The following is a 26,600-nucleotide window of genomic DNA, read 5'->3' as shown; positions in this document are numbered from 1 at the left end:
TACCTTGGGATGAACTGTAAACCAGGATATCCAAGGTTCGAGCCTTCCTAGTGTTGTTCCCGGCGTTAAATGATATATGTGGTTGCGCGTATCAGGAATTTACTCTGCAAGAATGGGTCCAATGTGGCCCTATCTTGGGGAGGAAAAACTATTGAATGTAACGGTGATACCATCTTATGTGGTGTATCACCGGCCAATAAAAAGTTGCGAATGCCTTAAGTGATCAACCCTTGTCTCCCACTAACCCACTAACCCAACAATATTGTGGTCTCTGCCGCAAATCAACAATGCTTATTGGATGGTGATACTGCCACATGTTATCACCCTTGCATCCAATATTTACTCCTTGGGGAGGTCTCTTGTCAACAAAAAACAAAAAACAAAAAACCTAAACTAAATTTGGAAAATCCAAATAATTCCTCATATCTTTCCATAGTTCCCTCTTGTAAGAAGAAACATAATGAACTTTAGTAGAATAGATAGTTTTCAGAATAATAAAGGATAGTCATACATGAAGAGCTCAATATGTGTAAGATACAAGAAGTTCAAGGCTATGCGTGATTCATCCGAATATCACATATTTCTATAATAAATGAACTTGTGAACTATAATATGTATAACATTTAAATGGCAAGAATTGGGATAGATATTTACTGGATCTATGGAAGAATTAATGTTATCCAAACTCATTTGACAGGGCATTTAAAAGTCCAATCTTCAGGTGAGTACCAACATATTTAAAAGTCCATTTCTTGAAATTGCTAAGTTCAGCTTGAGTGGACTGAGAATATTTAGATCGAGTTAGCTGAGTGCTTAGGTTGGAATTGGTGAAGTTTGTTAAGAAGTTGCTTTATCATCGCAAAGAAATTAATTGTGTTGGGTGAGTGACAATGATGAACAATGGTCATTTTCTGCATCTGGGCTGTTTATATGTATAGACAGTGTGTGATCTGCATATTAATTATTTCTTCTATGTACACTATCCTTCTTGTCCCCTTCCTCTTTGGGTGTGGATGTTGGGAATGAGGAAGGTTGAATTTTGTGATGCATTGAAATTCAATATACTATAATTCAGGTTCTTCCTGTCAAGTAGTCTCCCCCCCGGCCCCAGCCTCCCCCCCCCCCCCAATAAAAAACCACACACACACAAAATGATTACGAAGAAAAACTGCTCTTATGGGTCACTTACTCCACTTTGTACTTGTGACGTCGTTTGATACCACCAAAAGTTTGGAAAACTTTCATCATAAATTATTAGTGTCTAAAAAGTTTTTACTGAATTAGTAGCAGTAAGAGTGCCAGACCAAGGGTTATTATAGTTTAAGTTGACACTAATTGTATTTATCAAAAAAAGAAAAAAAAAAAAAAAAGACACTAATTGTGGATTGTTAAATGCACCTAATTAAGTTTTTAACTTTCAGCATCTAATCTTGTTTCATTGAAGGCAAGTTTGTATTTACTCTCAAGAACTGCAGTGCCTTCTGTTTCTATTTTCCGGAGGCTCAATTATGCTATATGTAGTTAATATTTACATAGTGACCCTTGAATTAAGAAGCAATTCCAAAATCCCTATTTTGCTATTTTTACATAGTGACCCTTGAATTAAGATGCAATTCCAAAATCCCTATTTTGCTATTTTTGTTTGTGATCAAGTCAATAATTGTGTTTTTTTCCTTTGTTATCTATACGTGCAGGTTAGGTTTAATGTTTGTGGGAGGCCTAGTTTTGGCGTCTTTCATGACGTATGCTTCAGAACACCTAGGGATTGGATCATTTTTGAGAGGTTTTGAAGAAAAGGACACACCACGGACAAGGAGCATATGTTTCTTATGTTGATTGGAGGCTTGAATCTAATGATGTAAGTTATAGACAGTAGCTATCTCTTTCTTCCGGTTTTTATTTTAAATCTGTGATTTGTTTGGCATATATTTCTCCCTAATTGAGTTGTAATATAGTGGTGCTCCGCGTGCGGCGTGGGGGGAGGGGGGGGGGAGTAGAGATATTAGGGGGTGGTTGAATTTTGCTAGTTTAGAAATTCCATTTTTTTATCTTTTGGTGTTGCTTCCTCTCTTGTTGAAAGCCCTGATAATCCTACGTTGATAACATTGGACATGGTACAGTGCTTTCAGCCTCCTCTCGTCGAACAGCATTAGTTCCTTGAACCTGCTCTACTGCCAATCTGTTTCTGCTATCTGGCACTCAGCCATAACCCGCAACGACGGAACCTCAACTTCAATCGGCAGAACAGCTTCCATCCCATAAACCAGAGAATACGAAGTTGCCCCAGTAGATGTTCGAATTGAAGTCTTGTAGCCCTAGAGAGCAAATGGCAACTTGTCTGGCCAGTCCCTGTAGGTTTCCACCATCTTCTGTAGAATGTGCTTGATGTTCTTGTTGGCGGCTTCAACAACTCCGTTGGTTTGCGGCCGATATGTAGATGACTTATGAAAAGTCACGTTGTATTTATCCAACAAGTCGATCACTTCTCTTTTGAAGTGGGAACCATTGTCTGAAAAGATCTCATTCGGGACCCCATAACGACAGATGATATTATTCCTAATAAACTTGGCTACGTGCGATGGTTTTAGTACTGCATAGGATTGGGCTTCAACCCACTTTGTAAAATAGTCTATTGCCACCAGGATATACTCATGCCCACTCCTTCGGAGTAACTGCCCCAATAACATCAATTCTCCCGACTGAAAACGGCCATGGTGAAGTCATGTTGTACAGTTTCGACGGCGGGATATTCATGCGATTTGCATGAATTTGGCATTTGTGGCATCGCCGAACAAAACCAATACAATCCTTCTCCATGGTTGACCAGTAGTAACCCTGCCTGAGAATCTTCCGAGCTAGCATTACTCTGCTCATGTGTGAACCACATTCTCCTACATAGATGGCCTCCATTAACCGCTTTAATTCTTTTTCATCGACGCACAGTTTGTACATTCCTAGATGACCTCGTTTGTACAATTTACCCCTGCAGATGATAAACTGAGTAGCCATTCGTCGTATTGCCCTTTTATCTTTGGCATTTGCCCCTAGTGGATAAGCCTCATTTTCCAAGAAGTTCCAAATGTCATGATATCAGGGGTTCTGATCTTGCACTTCATCTATTGCGGCGATCAGCTCGTAGGCCGGCACATACTTCTGTTCAATAATGATCGGGCGCATCCGGACTCCCAAAGGGATGTCTATCATGAAAGATAGAGTTGATAAAGCGTTAGCAAACCTGTTGTTCTCTCTTAACAGGTGCATGAAGGTTAGCTTCTCAAACCTGAGAATCAGAACATCCAGGGTTTGGTGATAGATTTTCATCCTTTCTTCCTTAACCTTCTAGTCTCCTTTTGCTTGAGACACAACCAGGTTCGAGTCCCCAATGACGTCCAACCATTTTGCCCTTAGTTCTAAGGCGGCTTCCAAGCCAGCGATACATGCCTCGTATTCTGCTTCGTTGTTAAATACCTTGAACTGGAGTTTGAAAGCTAAAGGTATGTGGGAATTGTTAGGTGCTATCAGCAGCATCCCTATCCCATAACCGTACTGGTTAGACGCTCCGTCAAAGTACATAGTTCAAATCTTTTCCTCGACCTGCAAAATGGCCTCATCTGGAAACAAATACTCTACTGCTTTGTCTCTCTTGACTGGGTGATCGGCTAGGAACTTCGCTACCGTTCCCCCCTTCACAGACTTGCGAGTCATATACTTCAAATCAAATTCGGAGAGAATAAGCAATCAACGGGTTAGCCTACCCCTAAGCGCTGGTTTCTCAAAGAGATATTTGATGGGATCTAATCTCGGAACCAGAATTACAGAGTGAGCTAACAGGTAGTGCCTCAACTTCTTGGTAGCCCATACCAAGGCCAAGCAAGCCTTCTCCAACGGGGTGTAACGGGTCTCATATTCTAGCATCTTCTTGCTCAGGTAATAGATGGCTTTCTCCACTCTATCCTCAAATTCCTGCGCAAGCATGTAGCCTGTTGTCGTGTCGGTTATTGACAGATACAAAATCAACGGCTTCTCCGACTCCGGCAGTGACAACACGGGTGGGTTCTGTAGATACTGCTTGATCTGCTCAAAAGCAACCTGGTATCGGTCATCCCATTGGAATTTATTTCCTTTCTTCAGGAGACCAAATAGTGGTTCACAAGTCAAGGTTAATTTTGCAATAAACCGTCTTATGAATTGCACTTTTCCTAGAAAGTCTCGCACCTCTTTTTTAGTCCTTGGTGGTGGCATTTCTAGGATGGCCTTGATTTTGGAAGGATCGACCTCAATGCCCCTCTGTGTAATCAAGAACCCCAGCATCTTCCTTGCTGTGACACCAAAAGTACATTTCTGTGGGTTCAGCCTCAATCGATATTCTCTGATTCGTTGGAAAAATTTCTTCAATGCGGTGTAGTGGCTCTCTCTTTCCTTGGACTTGATAATCATGTCGTCCACATACACATCAACCTCTTTGTGGATCATATCATGCAAGATCATGGTTGCAGCTCGTTGATAAGTAGCCCCAGCATTTTTCAAACCGAACGGCATCACCCTGTAGCAATAAGTTCCCCACGGCGAGGTGAAGGCGGTCTTCTCCCTATCCTCGGGTGCCATCAAGATCTGGTTGAACCCGGAAAACCCATTCATAAAGGAGAGCAAAGCATGGCCTGCGGTGAAGTCCACCGATTCGTCAATGTGCGGTAGAGGAAAGTTGTTCTTTGGACTAGCTTTGTTCAAATCTCTGAAATCCATACACATTCGAATTCTACCATCTTTCTTCGGCACCAGAACAATGTTGGCCAGCCAAGTAGGATACTCAGATACTAGCAAGAACCCGGCATCTATCTGTTTGGTGACCTCTTCCTTGATCTTCAAAACCCAATCCGGGCGTATTCTTCGAAGCTTCTGCTTGACGAGTCAGGCCTTAGGATCAAGAAGGATCCAGTGCTGTGCAATCTCAGGATCGATTCCAGGCATGTCTTCATAGGACCACGTGAAAACATTTTTGAAATCTTTTAATAAAGTGACTAAGTGCTCGCGTTCCTCCGAAGACAACGTGGACCCGATCTGGACCGAACTCGGATCCTTCTCAGTACCCACATTAATTGAAATGATTTCATAAACCAGGGGTTGTACAAACCTCTCCTCCTCTCGATCAATCAAATATTTCAAAACTAAAGGAATTCCTTCTTCATCGTTTATGAAAATTTTGAAAGTCATGATCAATGCAATATACAAGTGGCACAAAAAAGTATTCAGAAACAGTAGTGGTACCATTCTTATTCAAAGCTTCCGGCTCGTCCAATTCCTCGGTTACAACCGACTCAAAAGAAAAGGAAAAAGACGACCTGGACAAAACAACGGCATTCAGGTTATCAACCCCAGAAATACCAGACTCCAACTCAGAAGAACTGGAATCTGATTCTGACTCCACAGACTCTGTGGAATCAGATCCCCGTTCACTACCTAATTCAGAACTGTTGGACAAAAAGCCCTCCTGGAATTTCCAAACGAGGGAAAGTGCGATAGATGCATCCAGAATACCACCGGAAGGGTCCACACTCCGACCATGGAAACGGTGAAGTCATCCCCCAAGCTCTCCGGCTTGTTCTGAGGATCCAAAAGGAGACAACCCAGCGCTGCTCATACCTCAAGTTCACTGCCATTGGAGTCATCCTCTATACTCTGTTCAGCCTCAGCTGGTAGGTCAGTCTATTCTTCTGCAACTTCATCTCCTTGCAACTGTAGGTCGAAGAAGATCTCAAAGCCAGGCAAACGCCGCTTCTCAGAGTTCAACCATGGCTCAGGAAAGTCGCAAAATGGAAAATCTTTCCCTTCCCAGACAAAGCGGCTGTTCAAGGTTCCTTGAATGGGTCTATGCACCATCTCATAGTGATTCCCACTTTGCTTAGCTTTGGCTCTTCCTGCCATTTCCTTCCTTTTTCTTACCCAGTCCTCTTTGGTAGGCATGTAACCTAGACCAAAGGTATGAGGGTTATGTGGCACTTTGGCCAATTCAACAACGTCCTTCCGACCGCTTGTTCCCAATTCCATTTCGGGTACATGCTGTAACTTATTCATAAGGTAGACTAATTGAGCACTGATGTACAACTCCTCATCAATAGCTAGGATATCTTGCACCACCCGGGCCTCAGCCAAGCTAAACCCAAACATGAAAACATCCTCATCACCGCGTACAATTTCCAGTACTGGTGTAGTGACTTCCGGTGGAGGATGTATAGAAGAATTTCCAAAAGCAATGGCTACCCCCTTCCCATGGGGATACTTCAACATCTGATGCAGAGTGGAAGAGACAGCTTTTACTTGGTGCAACTACGGTCGTCCAATGAGTAAGTTAAAAGTGGTTGGAACATCTAGGACGTGAAACTCAACATCCAGTTGTGCCGAGCCGACCTGCGTTCTGACTCGAACTGTCCCCATCACTTCCCGACTTGTATTTTCATAAGCTCGAATCATCTGGAATGTTGGTACAAAGTATGCTAGCTTCAAGCCAATAGCATAGGCCGTGCGCGACGAGCACACATTAATTGCAGACCCAATATCAACCAAGACGATTGGTAGCCACTTCTCTTTACATTCAACAGAGATGTATAGTGGTTTGTTATGCTCAGAGCCCTCAGGCGGCAGTTCCTTATCTGTAAAGGTCAAAGTCGGCGAAGCCCCTCCCAGGAAGACCAGTCCCATTAACTGCTCGGGGGTCGTGTCGATAGAGAGCTTAGCGTTATCCATTGTTGATAGGACGGCTTGTCTGTGCACCGATGAAACCATGAGCAAACCCCAGATGGATATGTTCGCCTGAATATTTTCAGCTACTTCAATACAGCTTCCTCCTCTAACAATTTATCTTTCTGTTTCTCAGCTTCTTTATCTTTCCTAGATGCTTCTGGTTGGTCCAGGTATGGGGGCTTAAAGTACCACCCGCTCCTAGTCATGTGATCAACTTCCTCGGAATACCATGTATCATCTGGCAGATTTTATCCCCAATCTTCATCCGTGTGGACAAGATGCAAATCATCATCTTCCCACCACATTCCCTCGGCAACTGACAAGCAACTGTCCGGTTCCGTTGTAAATATTCCCACATCCGCATCACAGTCAATCCCTGCAGGGCCTTTGGCTTTTCTAGCCTTCTGATCATTTTCAATTCTTTCATGCTCAAATCACTTCAGCGCGACCTTCTGTTCTGTATCGGCTGTACTAACGCTACTAAATTTCTGAGCAAAATTCTTAGTACAGGTGCTCTCCGACAAATTTCCCTTGTCGTCGACCGTTCTGGCCGTTGCAGCAATCCTTATTTCCAGCTGTTCCTGCTTTGGTTAAAACCCCTCATCAACATCCGGTTCATCACTGAGCCATCCCGTATTATTCGTTGATCCGTTTATATCAAACCAGCCAATCTGTATACTCCCTAGATCTTGTTCATCGAAGAACTATAGATTGCTGATGTCCTCCTCGAGCTCGGCTAAGTCATCTAGTCCCTGGCTTGGTCCGTCCTCCCGGGCTACATTAACCTCCATTCCCATCAGCAATTCCACCCCTGGTCTGGCCTGATTGGTTGGCACAATGTAGCGACACAGGTTGTATTCCTCTTCAGTTAAGCTCACAGAGCCCTCAAGCATACCTTCTGCTACCACAGCTACCACCACAGGTTCGGGTTGGGATATGGACTCTATCATCATGCACAAGTCTGTGCTTTCTGGGATGAACAGTGCCGGCTTAGGTAGGTGGAAATAGATGATGTATATACTGGGGTCGTACGGGACAGCCAGTGTTTGGATAAGGTTTATTTGCCTGGGTAGAGGGGGTTGGTTATGTGGTGGGAGAGGATTTGTAGTGACGTTAGGCTTTTGATGAGGTGCTATCACTTTGTTGTCAATGAGATCCTGAATTTCATGACGTAATCTAAAGCATAGGTCGGTGTCGTGACCATGTTGTTGGTGGAAAGCGCAGTACTTGGCCGGGTTGTGTGTAGGAGGGAGGGAATTAGGCAATGGGCGCGGCTCTAGGGATTTCAGATACCCTTTTTTGATTAGAACCCTCAAGGCCGAAGATAGAGACATGTAGAGTAGGGTGAAAACCCTCTGGCCTCGGGGTTGGTGCTTTGCAGGTTGTGAGGTGGTTTCGGATGTACCGGCAAAAGGGGTAGCTATTTTCGGTGTGGTGGTGACCATACCAACATCAGAGGTTCTTGCAGCTGCATTACTACTCGTAGCCGCATTGGAACTGAGTGTAAAAGCCCTCTTGGGCTACTCTTTCTCATGGTCTATCAGACCCTGCTTCATTGCATCCTTTATCTGTACTCCTATTTCATGGAGGTCAGCAAATGTAGGCAGAGGTAAGACTATCATCTTCTGTAGCAACCTCGGTTACAGATTACAGACAACCATTCTGATTTGGTCCTTTTCGGCTGGTCAAGTGGTCATCATGGAGGCCTTGGCCCTCTACCGAGTGACGAAATCAGAGAAGCCCTCCATCGGCTCTTGGCGAGTTACTTCGAGATCACGAGTTGTGACCTCGATTTGAGTGTTATAGGAGTATTGAGCAATAAAGGCCTCAGCCTTCTCTTCTCAGTTCCTCTTTAGAGAATCCTCAAGTTTAACATACCAAATGACCGCGATACCCGACAAGGTCCGACCAAAGAGGGAAAACTTCTACAGTCTAGTTAGGCCCATTGGCCGCAAAATGTCTGAAAATAGCCGCAAGTGGACCATGGGATCACCCGAGCCATCAAAGCGATCTATATGCGGCATTTTAAACCTGTCTAGCAATGTCACCGCCGCATCAGTATAGCCATCCTCTATATCTGGGATCGAATTAACACCCTGAGCTCATTTGAAAAGCTTTTCAAGCTTGCTCACTTTCAGTGCGGTAGGATCGACCTCAAGCTCAAATGGTGCCTCCGTTGGGTAAACCGGTGCTTTGGAAGTCTGGGGCGGAATCGGATCCACTGGGATGTCTGCATTTTCCTGGACATTAACTGTGGGAGCAGGTGCTCTGGGTACTGGGATGTTTGCAGGAGGTGGATGGGATACAAAAGCTATTCCATATTGCGGCTGTTGTTGCTATAGCCTAGCAATCAACTCAGCCTGTTGGGCTACAATTTTCGCTTGGCGGGCAGCATCCAACTGCATATTCTTGATAATCTGTTAAAGTTGGCGCATCATATCCTCCATGTTGACTGAGGGGTGCTGATCTATCGTAATTGGTGTGCTCTCCCTTTCTGAAATTGAAATAGATGATTGGGTTTGACTGAGCACAGTTGAACTAGTCAGTAACTGCTGAATTGGCTACTGTTGAACCGGTGAGCTATGCCTAACTCTCCTCCATCTGGTAACCAGAGGTAGCGAAGCAAACACTAGTTGTCCTCCAATAAGATCCTCCGATCGATAAATCTACCTTACTCGAGTCCAGAGTGCTCGGGGGGTAACTGCCTCGTCTGAAGCAATTGTGAAACACTACCTTGCAAAAACAAAAATAAAGCAAAAGAAACAAAAATCAGAAAACACACAACACCTCGGCTTAGACAAAGACAACACACAGTTGAAATCTTTAAGCGAGACGACTGTAGTCAAACACTAATTTCTACCCCAAATTTCTGCTTCAACACTGATACCCGGACTTGCAACTGATACATACATTCCTGCAGAGTTTCACTCTAAAAGCACATACCAAGCAAGTGAGAGCCAAAACACCCCTATGATGGGATAGGGTTACTTTGTCCTAATCTCATCAGGAGCTAGGGATTCACTACGCAAACAAGCGGTTTCATATAATCCTGTATTGAGCAACCTGTCCTAATTTGGAACAGTCTCTATGGCTTCCAATATGCAACTAGGTTGATTGGTCAAAAAGGATATCTCAGCAAGACTACCTAATACACCTCTCACACCTAACACCGAGAAGTGAAAGGAGGATCAAATGGTACAACGGTAGTCCAGATCCAAGGCTTGTGTTCCCAACGTGGCAGAGCCCGCAACCGGTCAGCCTTTCGGCAAGCTTTTCCAAGCAAGTCTCTAGCAAACCGCTCAGGAATAGCAGATGGCAAACACTGTGAGTTAGGCGCACCAATGCAAATGTAATGCAAAGAAACACATAAATGTAGATAAAACAACATATCATGAGTTTGAGTCAAGTTCTCTAAATCCTCAGCAGAGTCGCCAGAAACTGTTGGCTCGCCTTTTTTCAAGCCCCCAGCCTTTCAGAAAGGGTTTGAAAAGAAAGGCCTCACAGTTCGGACTCTACTTGTGGTTCTAAATCTAGTCTCACAAGTGCAGTATGAAATTGATAAACATAAAAAAGTCCAATCCGGCAAATCATTTTGGAAAATCGATTTTAAATCAAGTAATGCCAAAATTGGACTACTTTGCCAAATTACAAAGTCGTCACCTAAATATTTTATTTTCGAAAAATTTAGGAAACCCTGACTCATGCCAAAGGCCACATGTCCGTCATCATCAAAGTTGCCTCGGCTCGGGAACTTAGTTACAAAGGGGGAAGGTCATGAAATGAGCACCCTTGCTTGCCTGATCAAAGATCGGCCTCTACTAATTATGATATGTTGTTTTATAAACCTTATGTGTTTTTGTTCCGGTTATTAGCTAACTTTACTATGTGACGCACACAAACAAGTATAGACTAAATAGCAAGAATTGGAACATTTTAAGTCATGTTTGTTTTGCGAAAATGGTTTGAATTTGCCACCTTCAAGTGGACTTGGAAATGCGGATTTGCCACCTCAAGTGGGCTTAAAACACACATTTGTTGAATCGTTCTAATTCAAACAATCAAGCCTTCATCCACAGGCATTCATGCAGTTTAGCAAGTAAGCACATAGCCACATGGCAAGCATGCGAAAACATGGCAATATGGCAATCACACTAATGCAAGTATGCTAAAGCATAAAACTTACCGAGTACTCCAAGTCAAAACAAAAACTAGTTAGAAAAATGCATGATCCTAACTATGCAAGATGCCTAATGCAACACATGCAATATGAAATTAATAGGCTCGACTACTAATATGACATTTGCAACACTTTGATAACATGCTTTGAAACACGTATTCAAAGAAGTATTGAAATTACAATGCAGTTTGAATGATGCGTCGAGCCTCGGTGCATGTAAGACAAATGAATGGATGCAAACATGCAAGCATAAGGTATGCTAATCGAAAATGATCCCTAATCTAACCATCAAAAGAGTTTAAATAAAAGAAAAAAGACATGGAGTTGGAAGACATGCACACATGCACGTACATTTATTACAACGATGCGCCCTCGCAAAGGATGGTCCGAATGAATAGACTAAGCTAACTAGCTACGCTAATTAAGCTAAGCTATTACAACACAATTAATGAACTATTCTAGCTAATCAAATATTACAAACCGAATTAAGCTAATTAATTACAACACTTGTATGAATGAATTAGCTACGGCTAACTAATTAAACAAAGCAAGTAAATGGCCTCGAAGGCGAGGGACGCATGCATTTTCGGATGGTTTCCTTCCGAAAATCCACCACCTTGCCATCGGACACCTCTATTTGCACTCACTTGAACACCAATAGTGCTGCAAACTTCTAGAACATCTCTGCTCCAACTCAGGAACACACTTGTGCAAAAATTCATTTCTGGCCGGTCGGCTACCAATGGTGGCTGTCGGCTACCATTAGTGGCCGGTCGGTTACTGCTGGTGGCCGGTCAGCCACTACTGGTGGCCGGTCGACCACCCCTTCCCTGAACTTCTCTTTTTTTTGCTGCAACAGAGAGCAAACAGAGACAAAGCAGTGTATTCTCAAGGAGTGTATGTACTGCTAACCATGCATGATGGCTAAAGAACCAAGCTTGTACAAGTTTAATGAGTACAAAACAAGACTCATCAAAACCACTACCCTATCATGCACGATCAAGGGCAATGGTGACTAAGAAAAGTGGCACGTTTCATCACTTTGAGTATGAAACGTCCTATTTTTCTCGGTTTCGAATTAACGTTTGATCCGAACACATACAATGCAACACGAAAGATGCTTTATCTTGCCTCTTTTACTTGTCATGTTTTATTTACCCATTTTAGATGACCAATCAATTCTTTAATTGATTAGTCCAAAAGATGAGTGTCCTCTAATAGAAAGAGGGCTTAAACCACAAGTACCTTGAACATGAAAGAGGTCTCATGCTGTTGGTAACAAATTCCCGAAGGAATTAAATCATTAGGCATGAGGGTCTCAATTCCACACTCAAGCTAACAAGGGGTTCAAAGCCACTTTCAAAACAAATGAAATAGTGAAGAATAGAGGGAGATTGCCGAGATTTCAGTGCTGAAATGGAGTGCAACATGACACTAAAACATGCAAGCAACTCATGCAATTCATGTTTAAAAGCCTAAAACATTAAGCTAGTGAAGGAGATTGCACCACAACCACACAATACAAGCGTCAAAGGACCAAACCAGCTCAAAACAAAGCTAAAACAGTCCAAAATAGTAGCAAAAACATGTTGAGATTGAGGTACAAAATGTTAGAAAATCATGCTCACATGTTAAGCTATCTAGACTTGCAAACAAGGCACAAGAAGGGGAGGCTACACCCTCTAATTTTGGACTTCAAAACCAAGTTTTTACCACTGAAATAACTCTGAATTTCAATGGTTTAAAGAGCCAAAAAGTTTGATGTGAATATGCTGAAAGATAGTACAAAAGCTTACACAATAAAGCAACAAGAAGGGTGGATCACCCTTCTACACAAAATGACCTAAAACCATCACTTTTAGGTCTCAAAACTCAGAGTTTTTTTGTAGTTAAAAACTAGGCCAAAAACAGTATAAAAAGATGGCAAAACAAGTGTTCAAAGCAAAGCTCACAAGGTAAGTCTTATACCTCTTGAAGCAAGCACAAAACAGCCACAATTTTAGGCTCAAACCTCCTTTCAAAACTCAAACTAGGCTCTAAAGGACCTTAGGTCCAAGGTGATCAAGTGTGGTTAAGAGTTAGTGTACAAAGGTGTAGAGAAAACTAACTACAAAGCACAAAACAATAAGAGAGAGAGAGAGAATTCTAGAGAGAGAAAATTTTGATCCAAAATGTCTAACCCTCCAAAATGGGGTAGGACACCCCCTATATATAGAAAATCAAGATTAAAACTTGTATTCATTCCTCCATACGCGTGTATAGAAATGCACTTCAGTGAGCAACAGCTGGCAAACAACTATTTGAAAAAGGAATGGCCGTCGGCCATCACTAGTGGCCGACCGGCCATCAATGTGGCCGGCAGGCACAAGCCATGGCCAATGGACTGTAAGGATGGCCAACAGGCCATCCTCTCCTCCAGACTTGAAGCAACAAGCTCTTGGTCCACAACCAAGCACAAAACAGACAGGTTTACAGGTTTAAAGGCAAAGCGTTCGGCCGAGACCTTCAGGTACTCAAAACGAACACGAGCATGCAAAATCATCGAGTGTTCAAACGATAACGTCCAAGTCTTGAGGATGGTCAAAAATGGGGTGTCTACAATCTCATTTCCCTTTAACAGATGAAAGGCCAAGAAGAAAGAAGAGCCCCATAAAAGTGCCTACGAGTGTAGAGCCTATCCAAACAATATTCCCTCTTCCTAGCTCTCCACTTTCCATTTCTTCTTTGAGGCCAAACATCCCTATTTCTTTATCCCTAGGCTTAATTTCATATCTTCCTCATCTAACCTTCTCTTTAGCCCAATTCGTTTTCCCTATAGTCCTTGCTGCTTCTTCCCCACCTGGGGAGGTCCTAGTTATCACTTCTTCTTCAATGATAGCTGATACTCCCAGAGAAGACACTAGTAGCTCACCAATTCCTTGTCCACAACCATCATCCAGCTCCAGTCTTTCTTCTCTTGACTTGTTGGTGGCTAGAACTATGGACACTGCTAAGGACACTTCGACCTCCTCTCCTATTCCTATGCAGCCATCCCTTCCTTCTAATAGAGACCTTTTTGTACCTTCAATGTCAGTGGAAGAGATGGACATTTTTGAAGTTAAGCTAGCTAGTCTTTTTGACATACCTTCTGCCATTCTAGCAGCCAGTAATGAAGCTGAGCCTTGGGTTCTGGCCAACTCTCTCTTGGAAATTTTTTAGAGCTCTTTAACCATCAGTAGGGCTTCCTCACACCCATTGGACTTGGGCACCTGTTTGGAATTGCTGACATTATTCTCAAGGATCTCATTCGAAGCCTTATAAAGACCTATCATCAAGAATGGTTTCCTCTAGTGCTATAAGGTCCTTGAGCAATCCGACATGACTATTTCAAGTCACTTGTCCCAGGCAACAACTACCATAGATTTTTATGTCAACATCTGCCATATTGCCAAAACTGTAGAGGAGAAGCTATTGAAAGACTAGGAATTTGTTTCCCATATAGATGCTGAAGTATATGAATTGAAGGGACAACATTCATCTACTTCTTAATTTCGAACCCAGCTCTTGGAGAAGAAGGCTCAATTAGAAGAAGAGTTATCAGTAGTTAATCTAGCCTTGGATCGAACTGCTATAAAGCTGCAAATCACCAATCAAGGGCTAGCTGATCGAAGGCAGGATATGGCTACAGCCATTCAATTGTTCCCATCCCTTAGGAGTAGAGAATCAATAAAACATTGTACTGATTTTTGGGCCAATTTATGGCTGCATGTACTCAACTCTATATAAAATGAAATCCTTATTTATTGTTTAAGTGTTTTGATACTTCTTGTGTTTATTTTAACTTAGCATTTCTCACACTCCTTGTGTTTCCCACAGTTGGATAATAAGGCTTCAAATACTTGTTATTGATTTTCTTGGGGTGTACATAACCATTTAGATTTCTCAGATGGTATGCTCCCCCAGGCAAAATTCTATGGACTTGATAGGGTTCTTTCCAATTAGATGACCACTGACCAAATTTATGGCTTTTAATTCCTATTGGGAGTATTGTTTTCAACATCAAATCACCTTCATCAAAACTAATATGCTTAACTCTCTTATTGTAGCTCTTGGCTGCCTTTTTCTTTTGGAACATAATATTATTTAATGCAAGAATTCGAGCTTCATCTATACCCTTTAATTCAAAAAACATGCTTTGATGGTATTGCTCAGAAGTTAACTGGTCCTGGCATTTCACCCTCAAAGACTTAATATTAATTTCTACAGGCAATACTACATCATGTCCATATACTAAGGCATAAGGAGTTACTCTTGTACTTGATTTTGGAGAAGTCCTATAAGCCAATAATACATCCAACAACAAATTATGCCAATCCCTAGGATTGTTTTCCACAACTCTTTGTATTCCTTTTTTCAAAGACTTGTTGGATGATTCTGCTTAACCATTTGCTTGTGCATAGTAAGGGGTGGAATTAATAAAACTAATTCCAAATTCTGTTGTGAAAGACTTTATCAACTTTCCATCAAATACAGTCCCATTAGCTATGGTTATGGTATGTGGGATGCTAAATATGTGGATCAGATTTTTAATAAATCCAATAACCTCAGTTTGATTCACAGCTTTATATGGTTTAGCTTCAACCCACTTAATGAAGTAATCCGTGGCCACTAGGATGAAACAATGGTGCTTCGAAAAGGGTGGATGTATTTTCCTTATCATATCCATAGTCCAACCTCTAAATGGCCAAAGTTTCACAACTACATGTAAATCAATTATCGGTACACGTCTTATTATGCCATGCTTTTGGCATGCCTAGCAACTTCTAGCCTACTTTATACAATCTTTAAAGATTGTTGGCCAATAATAAGAATACTTTCGAAGCAACCATTTCATCTTCACACTAGGCAAATGAGCACCACAAATGTCTTCATGAACTTCAACCATGGTTGTCAATGCCTCCTTCGGCCCTAGACATTCTAATAACAACCCATCTGCTCCCCTTTTGTAAAGAACATTACCATACACTATGTATTACATAGATTGCAATTTGATCTTTCTGCTGGCTTTCGAAGATGGGCCGGTTAGGTACTGCATTATTGAATGCCTCCAATCTTGATCTTGTAAGTCATTTATGATTGACTTCTAACACCACATTCCTTTTAGCTAAAGGTGGTATTAATTTTTGATATGTTGCTTAACTTATGTTCAATTGAGTGTCATCCCTTCTTCTGAAATTCGAAGCCTTCTAAGCTACATTATTGGCTTTGTTATTCATGAACCTTGGGATATAAGTCACATTTGCTCTCTGAAACTGAGAAAACAAGTGTAATGCAACAACATGATATTGTAATATGCTTGTATTTTGACATTTGAAAATTCTTTTTACTTGATTGACTACTAATTAAAAATCTCCAAATATATCAACTGCATGAGCTTGTAATCCAATAAGCATTTCCAATCCCATTATTAAATCTTCATATTCAGCTTGATTATTGCAACAAGTAGTTTCATCCGTTCTAAAACCATGCGTAGTTTCTGTCCCTTGTGATGACTTAATTACAACACCAATTCCAATCAGACCATTGGCTTTTGATCCGTTGAACCACATCTGCCATGGCTCAACATTGATCATACCAAGATCCATTATCTCTTGGCTTTCCGTTTAACATGGATGATCTGCCAAGAAATTAGTCAAAATTTGTCCTTTTACTGCCTTTTGGGGAACACATTCTAGATCAAACTCTGACAAAGCTAATATCCATTTGCCAATTCTTTCTCTTAACATTGGTCTAGATAACATATATTTAACGAAGTCTGTGGTTATAATTACTAAGACAACAGTAGGCAAAAGATAATAGCTTAATTTCATTGCTGCAAAGTACAAAGCAAGGAATCATTTTTCTACAGCTGAGTATTTACATTCACAAGAATTTAAAAACTTACTAAGGTAATAAACCGCTTGCTCCTTGCCTTCCTCATTGTCCTGGGCTAAGAAGACTCCTAATGAATCTTCTGTTACAGCAATGTATAACTTCAAAGGCTTGTCGCTCTTTGGTGGCATCAGCATTGGAGGCTTGGCCAAGTAGGCTTTAAGTCTTTCAAAAGCAATTTGATGCTCTGTTGTCCACACAAACTCCTTTTCATCTTTCAACTTTAACAAAGAAGAAAATACTTTAGTTTTCCTTGCAGTGTTAGAAATAAATCTTCGAATAAAATTAATCTGACCAAGGAACTTTTGTACTTATTTCTTACTTGATAGAGGGTTGGCCTCAATAATGGCTTTGGCTTTGGCTTTGGCTTTGGCTTTATTCTGATCAATCTGTATTCACTTATTGTACACTACATATCTCAAGAAGTTTCCAGCTGATACACCAAAAGCACATTTGAGAGGGTTAAGCTTTAATTTGAACTACCTCATTCTTTCGAAGGCTGCTACCAAGTGGGCCAAGTGCTCCTCCATAGACTGGGATTTTACTACCATGTCATTAATGTAACACTCTAAATATCCTTCAATGAGATTGTGAAAGATAGTGTTCATTGCTCTTTGATATGTAGCTCCAGCATTCTTCAAACCAAATGATATTTTCACACATTCGAAGGTGCCAATGTTCCCAAGACATTTGAATGCTGTCTTATGGACATCCTCCTCTACAATGCAGATTTGGTTATAACCAGAATGTCCATCCATCATAGACAAAATCTTGTGCCCTGCTGAACTATCCACCAATAAGTCTACTATGGTCATGGGGTACTCATCTTTTGGAGTTACTAAATTCAGGTTTCTAAAATCGATGTATACCCTCATTTTATCATTCTTTTTAACCACAGGCGCAATATTGGACAGCCATTCAACATATCTAGCTGTTCTAATAAAGTTTGCCTTAAAGAGCCTAAGAATTTCCTCCTTGACCTTCTGAACCACTTCAGGACTCATCTTTCTTGGCTTCTACTTGTATAGCTTGAAATTAGGCTTCATAGGGAGCCTATGTTCTACTAATGATCTGTCCAATCCAAGCAACTCATTATAAGACCAAGCAAAGCAATCATTATATTGTTTTAGGATTACCAACAACTGGTTCCTATCAAGAGAATTTAACTAAGCATTGATGTAAGTGGGTTGTTGTGTAGCACCCTCCCCTAAATTGACTTTTCCAAGGGGTCTTGTATTTGAGCACTTACTAATGCTTCTCTTTCGACTGTTTCTACCTTCGCAACAACTTTTTTGCTTTGTTCTGCTCCCACATTCTCTGGTTCGATATTTTTGCCTTCTTCCTCATAGACAAAATCTATCCATAAGGTTTCTTCTTCTTGTATTTCCTGGACTTTTTTCTCGATGCCCAATGCACAGTACCTATCAAAGGGCAAAGGCCTGACTTCTTGTTGCTCTTGCTTACAGCCAACTACCATGGCTTCCCTCTCTTGTTCCTGAACTTTTTGGACTATTGATTTTAAGTCTAATATCGAAAACTTGACTAAAACCAAGGGTCTGACTTCTTGGGTCTTTTCTTTTTGCCTATAACCAGACATTATTGTCATCCTTGGTGACAAATTTTTCATCAGCTCTCTCCTACAGTAAGTGCTTCAAGTGTGCTACTTCCTTATCAACCGTCACTTCGGCTGATCCATCAGGTTTTCTCAATATACTGAGTGGTGTCACTCTTTCAGTATACAACTTGGCCTCCGCAAATTCAGCACAAGCGACAAAGGGTTGAGAGTCTACATTGATCTCCTCTGTCTCTCCATTGCATAGGGCCATCATTATTTTCTGATGTAGAGAGGAAGTCACTCATTTGTTGGTGTGGATCTAATCCCTACCAAGCAAAGCATTTTACTTGGCATTACTATCTATAATAAATAATGTCGTTATGCAATCTCTAGTTCCCACACTTAAGTTGATGGGCAGAATACCCTGAGCCATCTGTTTATCCCCAGCGAAGCCTGCAATAGTTGTGCTGGTTGGGATTAATTTGGGGTTTCTTTTTTTCAATTTCTTCAAAGAAGACTTCGGAAGCAGGTTCACTGCTGCCCCATTATCTACTAACATCGTGTTCAATTGTATCCCATTGAAAAAAAACCTTGATATACAAGGGCTTAACATCTCGAAGGATACTCGAAGAGATATAAGAGATTATTACTCACTTCCGCACTTTCATCTTTTGTTTCCATTGGTGTGGCTACCTAAGACTCGTCTTGAACCATACTAACCTGCGAATCTTCACTAGAAAGTGGAATAGGGTCATCTTTCTGACCTTCTTGATCTCTATCTTCAGCTTGGAACTCCTATGGTAATATGTATACCATGTTTGTTGACACTGGAGGAAATGAGCCAAACTGAACTGTTGGCTGCACTTGTTTCTTTTCCAAATTAACTTGTTTAGTTATTTCAGAAGCATCTTCCATGCTGCACTCTGGTACCTCAGTACTGTAACTTCCTTCGAATCAACTCGTTTATGGTCTACTCCTGTTGGCTTTTCGACCAAAAAGGTCTGTTCAGCCATGAAGGCTTCAAATATCTCATCTGTAGCCATCTCTTTCTTTTGGCCTAGTTCAACTTCTCCCTCTGTCTCACTGTCGTTTTCCATCAAAGCCTTTTCAAGACCTGCTAAGGTGGATCTTTCCTTGGCTTTCAATTTAATGTGAACTTTAGCCAACTGCTCTCTGCTAACACTTTTGTTGTTCTGAGGAGCCAATTTTGGACTTTCCTCTATCTAGCCTTTTGACTAGGCCAATGAAGAACTCTCTCCACTTTCCTTCAGATCCTTCTGATACTGAATATACCTCCACTGGATCTTTCTCCTCTAAGACCTGGAGATTACAGGAACCATATCTGGTTCCTTTGTTTTTGGGTGCTTAAGTAATACCCAATTATTTGGAGCCACCAAGGGAGGTTTAATCATTCTGCCCTGATCTCCAAAGACACTTCTATGTACAGGTATTTCCTTAGGCTTGTTCTGCATGACAAACCAGTCTGGCACCCCTGGTGCCCATGAACTCATTGGTTCAGTTGTTGAGCTCGCTTTCCCAACCTTCGAAGCCAGCTTTGAAGCTGTTTGTAGAGGTCACTGTTTGGCCCTGATCCCCCTGTTTTGAGCCTAATTTAGGCGTTCTATTGGGGTGGTTACTTTCTATCTTGTTCAAGGTTGATCTTAAAGGCCAATCTTTGGCTCTGATTCCATAACTTAAGCCCACTTCAGGCCTCCTCTCAAGATAATTGCCTTTTATCTTGCAATAATTGGGTGGTCTGAACTCATGTAGAGGTCTCTTACCCTTGGAATGCACTCTAGTGGGACCAGTTGGGTATGGCCTCTTGTTGTAAGTACTGGTTGGTTTAGGGCGTCTCTGCACATCTTTATAATATCGTTTTCCATCAATTGGGAGACCTTTAAACCATTTGTAACTTAACATGCATCTGGGACATATCCTTTGCATGACAGCTGCCTCTAGAGAGTCATTATCCAGTGCCTTCTCACTAGAGTCCTTCTTTTGGTCCGCAAAGCTCTGTCCATTTGCTGGTGAACTTCTGGTATCTGTCTTGAAAGCAGTCTAGCTGGCAACATGCATCTACACATTAACCTCCTTCAATTCCTTCAAGGATAGGTTTTGGAAATCTGGCACACCAACATTGGCTGTAATTTCCCCAATCTCTGGGAATGGGTTACTGTCAATCTCCATAGCTTTCTCTACTTTGGCTGGGAACTTTAAACTTCCCTTTCGAATCTGTTCTTGGATCCTGTCCCAAAAAACAATATAGTTTTTAGTTGAATGAAACTAAGAATTGTGCCATTTACAGTATATCTTCCCTTTAAGTTTCTCTGGAGTAGGGATCTTAACTCCCTTTGGTAATTTTAGGAAATTTGCTACAAGCAAATGATCAAAAATATCATCTACTTTTGTTAAATCAAAAGAATACTTCCTACAAAGGTATTTCTTTTTGAATTGCTGGTCTATTGTAGTATCCTTATAAATTAATGTCTCACAGGTCATAAGCTCTTTCCCTACAATCTCTGCTGCATCAATTTCATAATTAGGGTCCCTATAATAAGTCTTATATGATGCATTACTTCAATCATGTTCTTCCTCAAGTAAAGATTCATATCTAGACACTTTATAGGTTAATTCCACTAAGTCTCGAAACTCAGTTGAATCAAATTTCTTTTAAAGCCTAAACTCTAAACCATTTTAAGCCAATCTCACAAATTCAGGCTCTGGTAGAATGACTCTACACTTGTTTCGTGCTCTTTTGATCTAACAATAAATTGAGCAGCCTTCTAATCAGGCCTTTGGCTCAACCTTGCCAAATTTGTCATGGAAACTTCTAGCTCTGTTTGGAAGAATTGAGCATGAAATGCCTCTTCCATTTGCTACCAAGTTTGGATAGAGGTGTAAAGTTGATATACCACACAAAAGCTGCCCCAATTAAAGAATTTAGAAAAAGTCTTAATTTCATATAATCATTGTTAGTAAATTCACCACATTGGCCTGCAAACCTGGTAATGTGTTCTACTATTAACTGGTTTTCATTTCCATAAAAGAGAGCAAAGTCTAGTATCTTAAACCCCCTTGGGTATTCGTGCACCCTATCCACCCATTCTAGGTATAGCTTTCTATATACAGGAGTTTGAACCCCTCGAGCCATAAGTCCACACATTTCTCTGACAATATCAATAATTTGGTCCTTAGGAACCATATTCTACGCTTGTTGGACTACTACTGGAGGAACAAACACAGGGTTTGGTGGAATCTCATGTGCTTGATGTCCTCTTGGTCCATAGGGAGATATATTTGGGACTGGCTGTCCCTGTGGTACTGGCTGCTGTTGAGGGTATGGCTGACATTTATGAGCCTGTCCTGCGAAATGACCTGCGAAAGGTGTTGTAATCGGGGGAACAGATGTTTCTCTCCCAGCAGCAGGAAACCCTTCTAACCCCCGGGTGTGAATTTGAACAGAGGATTAGTGAACCTCCTTGTGCCAGGTATGGCTTTGAACATGAGATTTGGAAATATTTTTATGCTATTTTCTATTGAGACATTTTGATTTGCCACAGGCATCGAAAGAGGCTCATACTATGACTGAGGTATATGTGATGATCTTTCATAATTTTGATTACTAGTTTAACCATTAGTATGTCCATTACTTTGCATGGGCTATTTATCTCTAGCCAATCTTTGCTCAGGAATATTTGAATTTTCCTCCATATGCCTTGTGCTAGTTGGTTGATGGGAATTCATTCGATCTATAAAGGATGTTGTCCATCTTTCCATTGTGTACATTAAATGTTATCTCATGGCATCTACCAAGCCTCCCTATGGATTCATTGGCTGGGTAAATGGAACAGTGGATGGTCCAATTCCATGACCTCATCCAATATTTTGAACATGTGATGCATGTTTTGAATTGCTGGTCTGTTCGACCATAAGTTCTAATGAGATAGGTGTTTCCATAAGATATGTTATCACATTATTCTCTGGATCAGGTCCTTCTACCTCTCCTTCCACACCTTCTTCCAAGCGTTCATTTTCTTCTTGCCTCCTACGTCTAGCCATTTCAATTAATCTCACTAGGTGTGCCAAAAATATGTTACTTTTTTGGTTTTTAAAGGTTAATAATGAAATTTTAAGCGTGTCAGAAAGGATCAATTAGTCCTTACAGAATATTAATTACCAATTAATTATTAGACGATTGTGTTTTAGTTCTCTCAACCTCAATGAAGAGGACTTTTACTGGTGGTTTGTTTAAGAGAATTTAGTAAATAACAAGTGAAGAACAATTTCAGAATCTGAATTTCATTAAGTGAATGAAAACTTACAATAATCTAACCCAGCCTCATAGAGGTTTACAGCAACAAATTATTTGAAAACTACTCCTAGGAAATGAAGTGCAGTACAAGAATTGAAGTGCTGAAATATAAAGAACTGTAAAAACTGGAAGGAAAAATGAAGTAAATAAACTGATTTTTTTATCTGAGTCTAGATGCCTCATTCTGAAGCCTTCTCCGCTATTTATACTTTCCAATGATAATCGTCGAAGTGGGCTTTCAACCATCGAAATGCCCTCCCATGATTGCTGAACATGCTCTCTCTCTCAGTCAGTCCCATTACGCCACTCTTGCAGTTAGGTTTCCTTCCTGATTTTGAATTTAAACTTTGTGAGTAACCGTTAGGCCACATCACCTTGTATCCCTTGATTGTTCCGGTACTATGCAGATCCATTATTACCAATACGGACTGACACGTGCCTGACTTTGGTTGGCAATTTGCATTAACTCCCTAAATTGCCCTCTTCGTACTATGTGTTAAATTGTGATCGACTTTTACAAATTATACAGCCAACAATAGTATTAGGTTCCTATTTATATAAAATTCTAATATAATATAGCTAATAACAAATAATCCCACATTAATTAATTTAGCAATTTTCATCCCAATCCAACCATCTATCAAATTAAATCTTTTATTTTTATTAAAAAAAATTATATTAAGATTTTTTTTTGGATAAGTATTATACTAAGAATTTTTTTTAATATTAATAAGTTCTTCTATCCTGTATACATTCTTCGTATATTTATTTTTTGTTTGAACGTTAATTTTATTAACTAATCAATACATAAGTTACTAATATTTTTTATATGTTATAATTTAATACTATATAAAATTATCATATATAGTTATTGTAAGTTAGTTTTTTTATAGCATAATATTTAAGATTTTTATTTTAAATTATACATATGTCACAACATGTTTTATATTCAACTTTTAAAATAATTTTTTTATATAGTTTCATTATTTGAATATATTTAATTAAAAAATAAATTAAATAATTAGAATTACACTTCAGTTTTTAGTTATTAATTTTTTTAATTTAGTAATCGTTTCTACTATAAAAGCGAGTGTAACTTGATTATGTTACAATTTAACATCATATATATTTACATAAATTACAGATTTATATAGTTATTGATTTATTTTACTCATTTTAAATGAAAATAATTACATGCAACTCACGTAAAAATTTTGGCAATTCCAACCCCCCCCCCCCCCCCAAAAAAAAGTGCAAAATTAGAAAAACTAAGCTACAATTCGTAAGAAATTATTAATGACAATTATTTAAAAAACCATATTAACACCAAATTGAAAACGTGAGAGAAATAAATAAATTATATCATTAATCTCAATAATTTCTTAGGAATCCTAGTTTAGTTTTTCTAATTTCGCTCGTTTTATATTTTCTTCCAAAATATTAGTGACAATTGTTGAAAAATCATATCTATCTATATGGAGATTTCTAACCCACAAGTTTTGTGAGAGTTTCAATATCTCAATCCTAATTTTCTAATTCTTTGATTTACAAAAAATAAATGATCTCAGCATTTATTAACTTCTCCTAACCCACAAACCTTTTTGACTTCTCTCGTAGTTACCGTAGCACCCTTTTCAACTTTTTCCATAAACTATGGTTAATGATAGGATTGTTAAATTATTTTTATAAAAAATCTAAAAAATAATAATTTGTATATTAAAAAAATATCTAAAACAAATATAAATATCTATATCTATATCTATATATATATATATATATATTATATAAGGTAAAGGGAGCTTCTAATCTACAAGTTTTGTGAGAGCTTCAATATTTTAATCCTAATTTTTTAATTTTTTGATTTAAAAAAAAAATCTCAGTATTTATTGACTTCTCCCAACCTACAAACATTTTTGATTCCTCTAATAATTACTGCAACATCCTTTTCAATTTCTCTCATACATTATGATTACATACAAAAATAAAGAAGATAAGAATTTAGGTATAGAACTCAAAAAGATATAACATCTAAATTTAAATTATGATTTAGTAATATAATTATCAATTTTTTTGATGTATATCTATTAAAATTTTAATCACTAAATTATTGATTTTTTAATTTGTAAAATAGATTAAAAAACTATTGAATGATTTATTTATTTAATAATAAAAATATTTCATAATCTCTCCATCCTAATCTCTCTCACTGATTTTCAACAAAATTAAAATTAAAACTTGCCTTCCTTCTTTCTTTCCCAAAAAATAAAATAATATTTTTCATAAAAGTTGTAGATATCCATCCATATCTTATATATTATATTATAATAAAAAAAAATAAAAAATAAAACAAAAAATCAAATATACAAATAGATAAAATTAATAAATTTGATTTTCATTTATTCAGTTAAAATTTTTCTTTTGCATCTCAATATCCAATTTTAAGTTTTAGAAATCTTTAAAGTTTATCTAAACCAATCTAATTTGAAAATATCTCCCACCATTATATTTTAAATCAGTAAAACTTGCATGTCTATCATATATCTAACTCACATCATAACTTACCTAAATAATAATAATTAAAAAAAATAAGAAACTCACAAATCCATCTTAAATAAATTGAAAAACAAAACTTCGAATAGAAACCATATAAAAATAAAAAAAGATAAGAATTTAGATATGAAACTAAAAAAAAATATGGCAATATCTAAATTTGAATTTTGATTTAGTAATATAATTATTTATTTTTCTGATATATATATATATATCAAAATTTTAAATCACTTAATGAAAAAAATTAATCAATTTTCAAGTCTTATTTAAAGAATAATCTCATTAGTCATCCCAATTCATAAACTTTGCGGGCATTGGCGGAGGAGCTAACAAATTGAGTTAGGTGAGGTTTAAGTTGTTGGAGATAGCATTCTCCACTCTATAAATTTATTTATTTTTTAATTTTTTTCTCCTGTGTGATTCGCTTTCTCTATTGTTAGTTTGATTTTGGTTTTGGTTTTAGTGAGGTTTATGTATTTTTTTACAGGTTTGCATGGTAGAGAATAATTATTGGTGATTATAGTTGCCATCAAAATATCTATGTCCATTCCATGCCAAGGATTTTCATCGGATTTTGTTTTCTTCAATGAAAACTATAAAATTGAACTAAAAGAAATGGGTATTAGATTTTTTTTTTATTTTTTATTGTCATTTTATTTTATAAAAAATGTGAAAATTTATTGAGACTTCAAGATTTTATTATAACATTAGATTTTTGTATAATTAGGTAAATTTAGAACTTTTAAGCCTCCGTTTGGGAAGTGGGTTGGCTTTTTGGCTTTTTGGCTTTTTTAGCTATTTTAGCCTGGGCTAAAAAGCTTGGTTTGGGAAGGACTTTTTGGCTTTTTTGCTTTTTTGACTTTTTTTGTGAGAGAAGAATGTAATGATTATAGGTTGGATGTGATATTTTGTTTGTTATGGCTAAAATAGCCTATTTTATTTTTTGTGGCTAAAATAGCCAAAAAAGCCTGGTTTAGCCCTTGCCAAACACAGGCTTAGCCTGAATATCATTGTTTTTTTTGTGACTAAATATCATTGTTTTTTTTTTTTTAATCCTCTTTATATCCCATTAAACCATTACTACTATTTGTTAGTTTGTTAATTATAATTCAATTAATTGAAAATGAAAACTTAATATAACTTTTCATATATATTATAGTTAATTTGTTACCGTTATAATTGTATATAATAACATAATATATAGGGATAATCTCTAAATATGATTTCTATTCTTTTATGTGATTAAAATAGTCCATCTTAATAGTATATAGAAAAGTTAGATAATTTCTTCAATCTCTAAAAAATTCAATCTTTTTTATTTTTATTTTTTTTACTTTTTAATTTTTTAAATTGAAACA

General features: G+C 38.7%; 1 protein-coding gene across 1 annotated transcript in view; it reads left to right on the top strand.

The window, feature by feature from the left end:
* LOC145788567 (inositol phosphorylceramide glucuronosyltransferase 1-like) overlaps positions 1–26,297 on the top strand; it is a 33,562-nt gene extending 7,265 nt beyond the window's left edge. The window contains exons 10-11 of the mRNA XM_082883358.1: positions 1,695–1,858; positions 25,730–26,297. Coding sequence (XP_082739484.1) covers positions 1,695–1,836 — 142 coding nt within the window. The 3' untranslated portion in view covers positions 1,837–1,858; positions 25,730–26,297. The remainder of the gene's footprint in view (positions 1–1,694; positions 1,859–25,729) is intronic.
* The last annotated feature ends 303 nt before the right edge of the window (positions 26,298–26,600 follow it).

Source organism: Camellia sinensis, chromosome 8, assembly GCF_055761805.1.
Source record: "Camellia sinensis isolate YWXY chromosome 8, ASM5576180v1, whole genome shotgun sequence".
NCBI classification, from domain to species: domain Eukaryota; kingdom Viridiplantae; phylum Streptophyta; class Magnoliopsida; order Ericales; family Theaceae; genus Camellia; species Camellia sinensis.
Note: the sequence above shows the minus strand (reverse complement) of the source record. Positions and strands in the feature narration are given on the sequence as shown.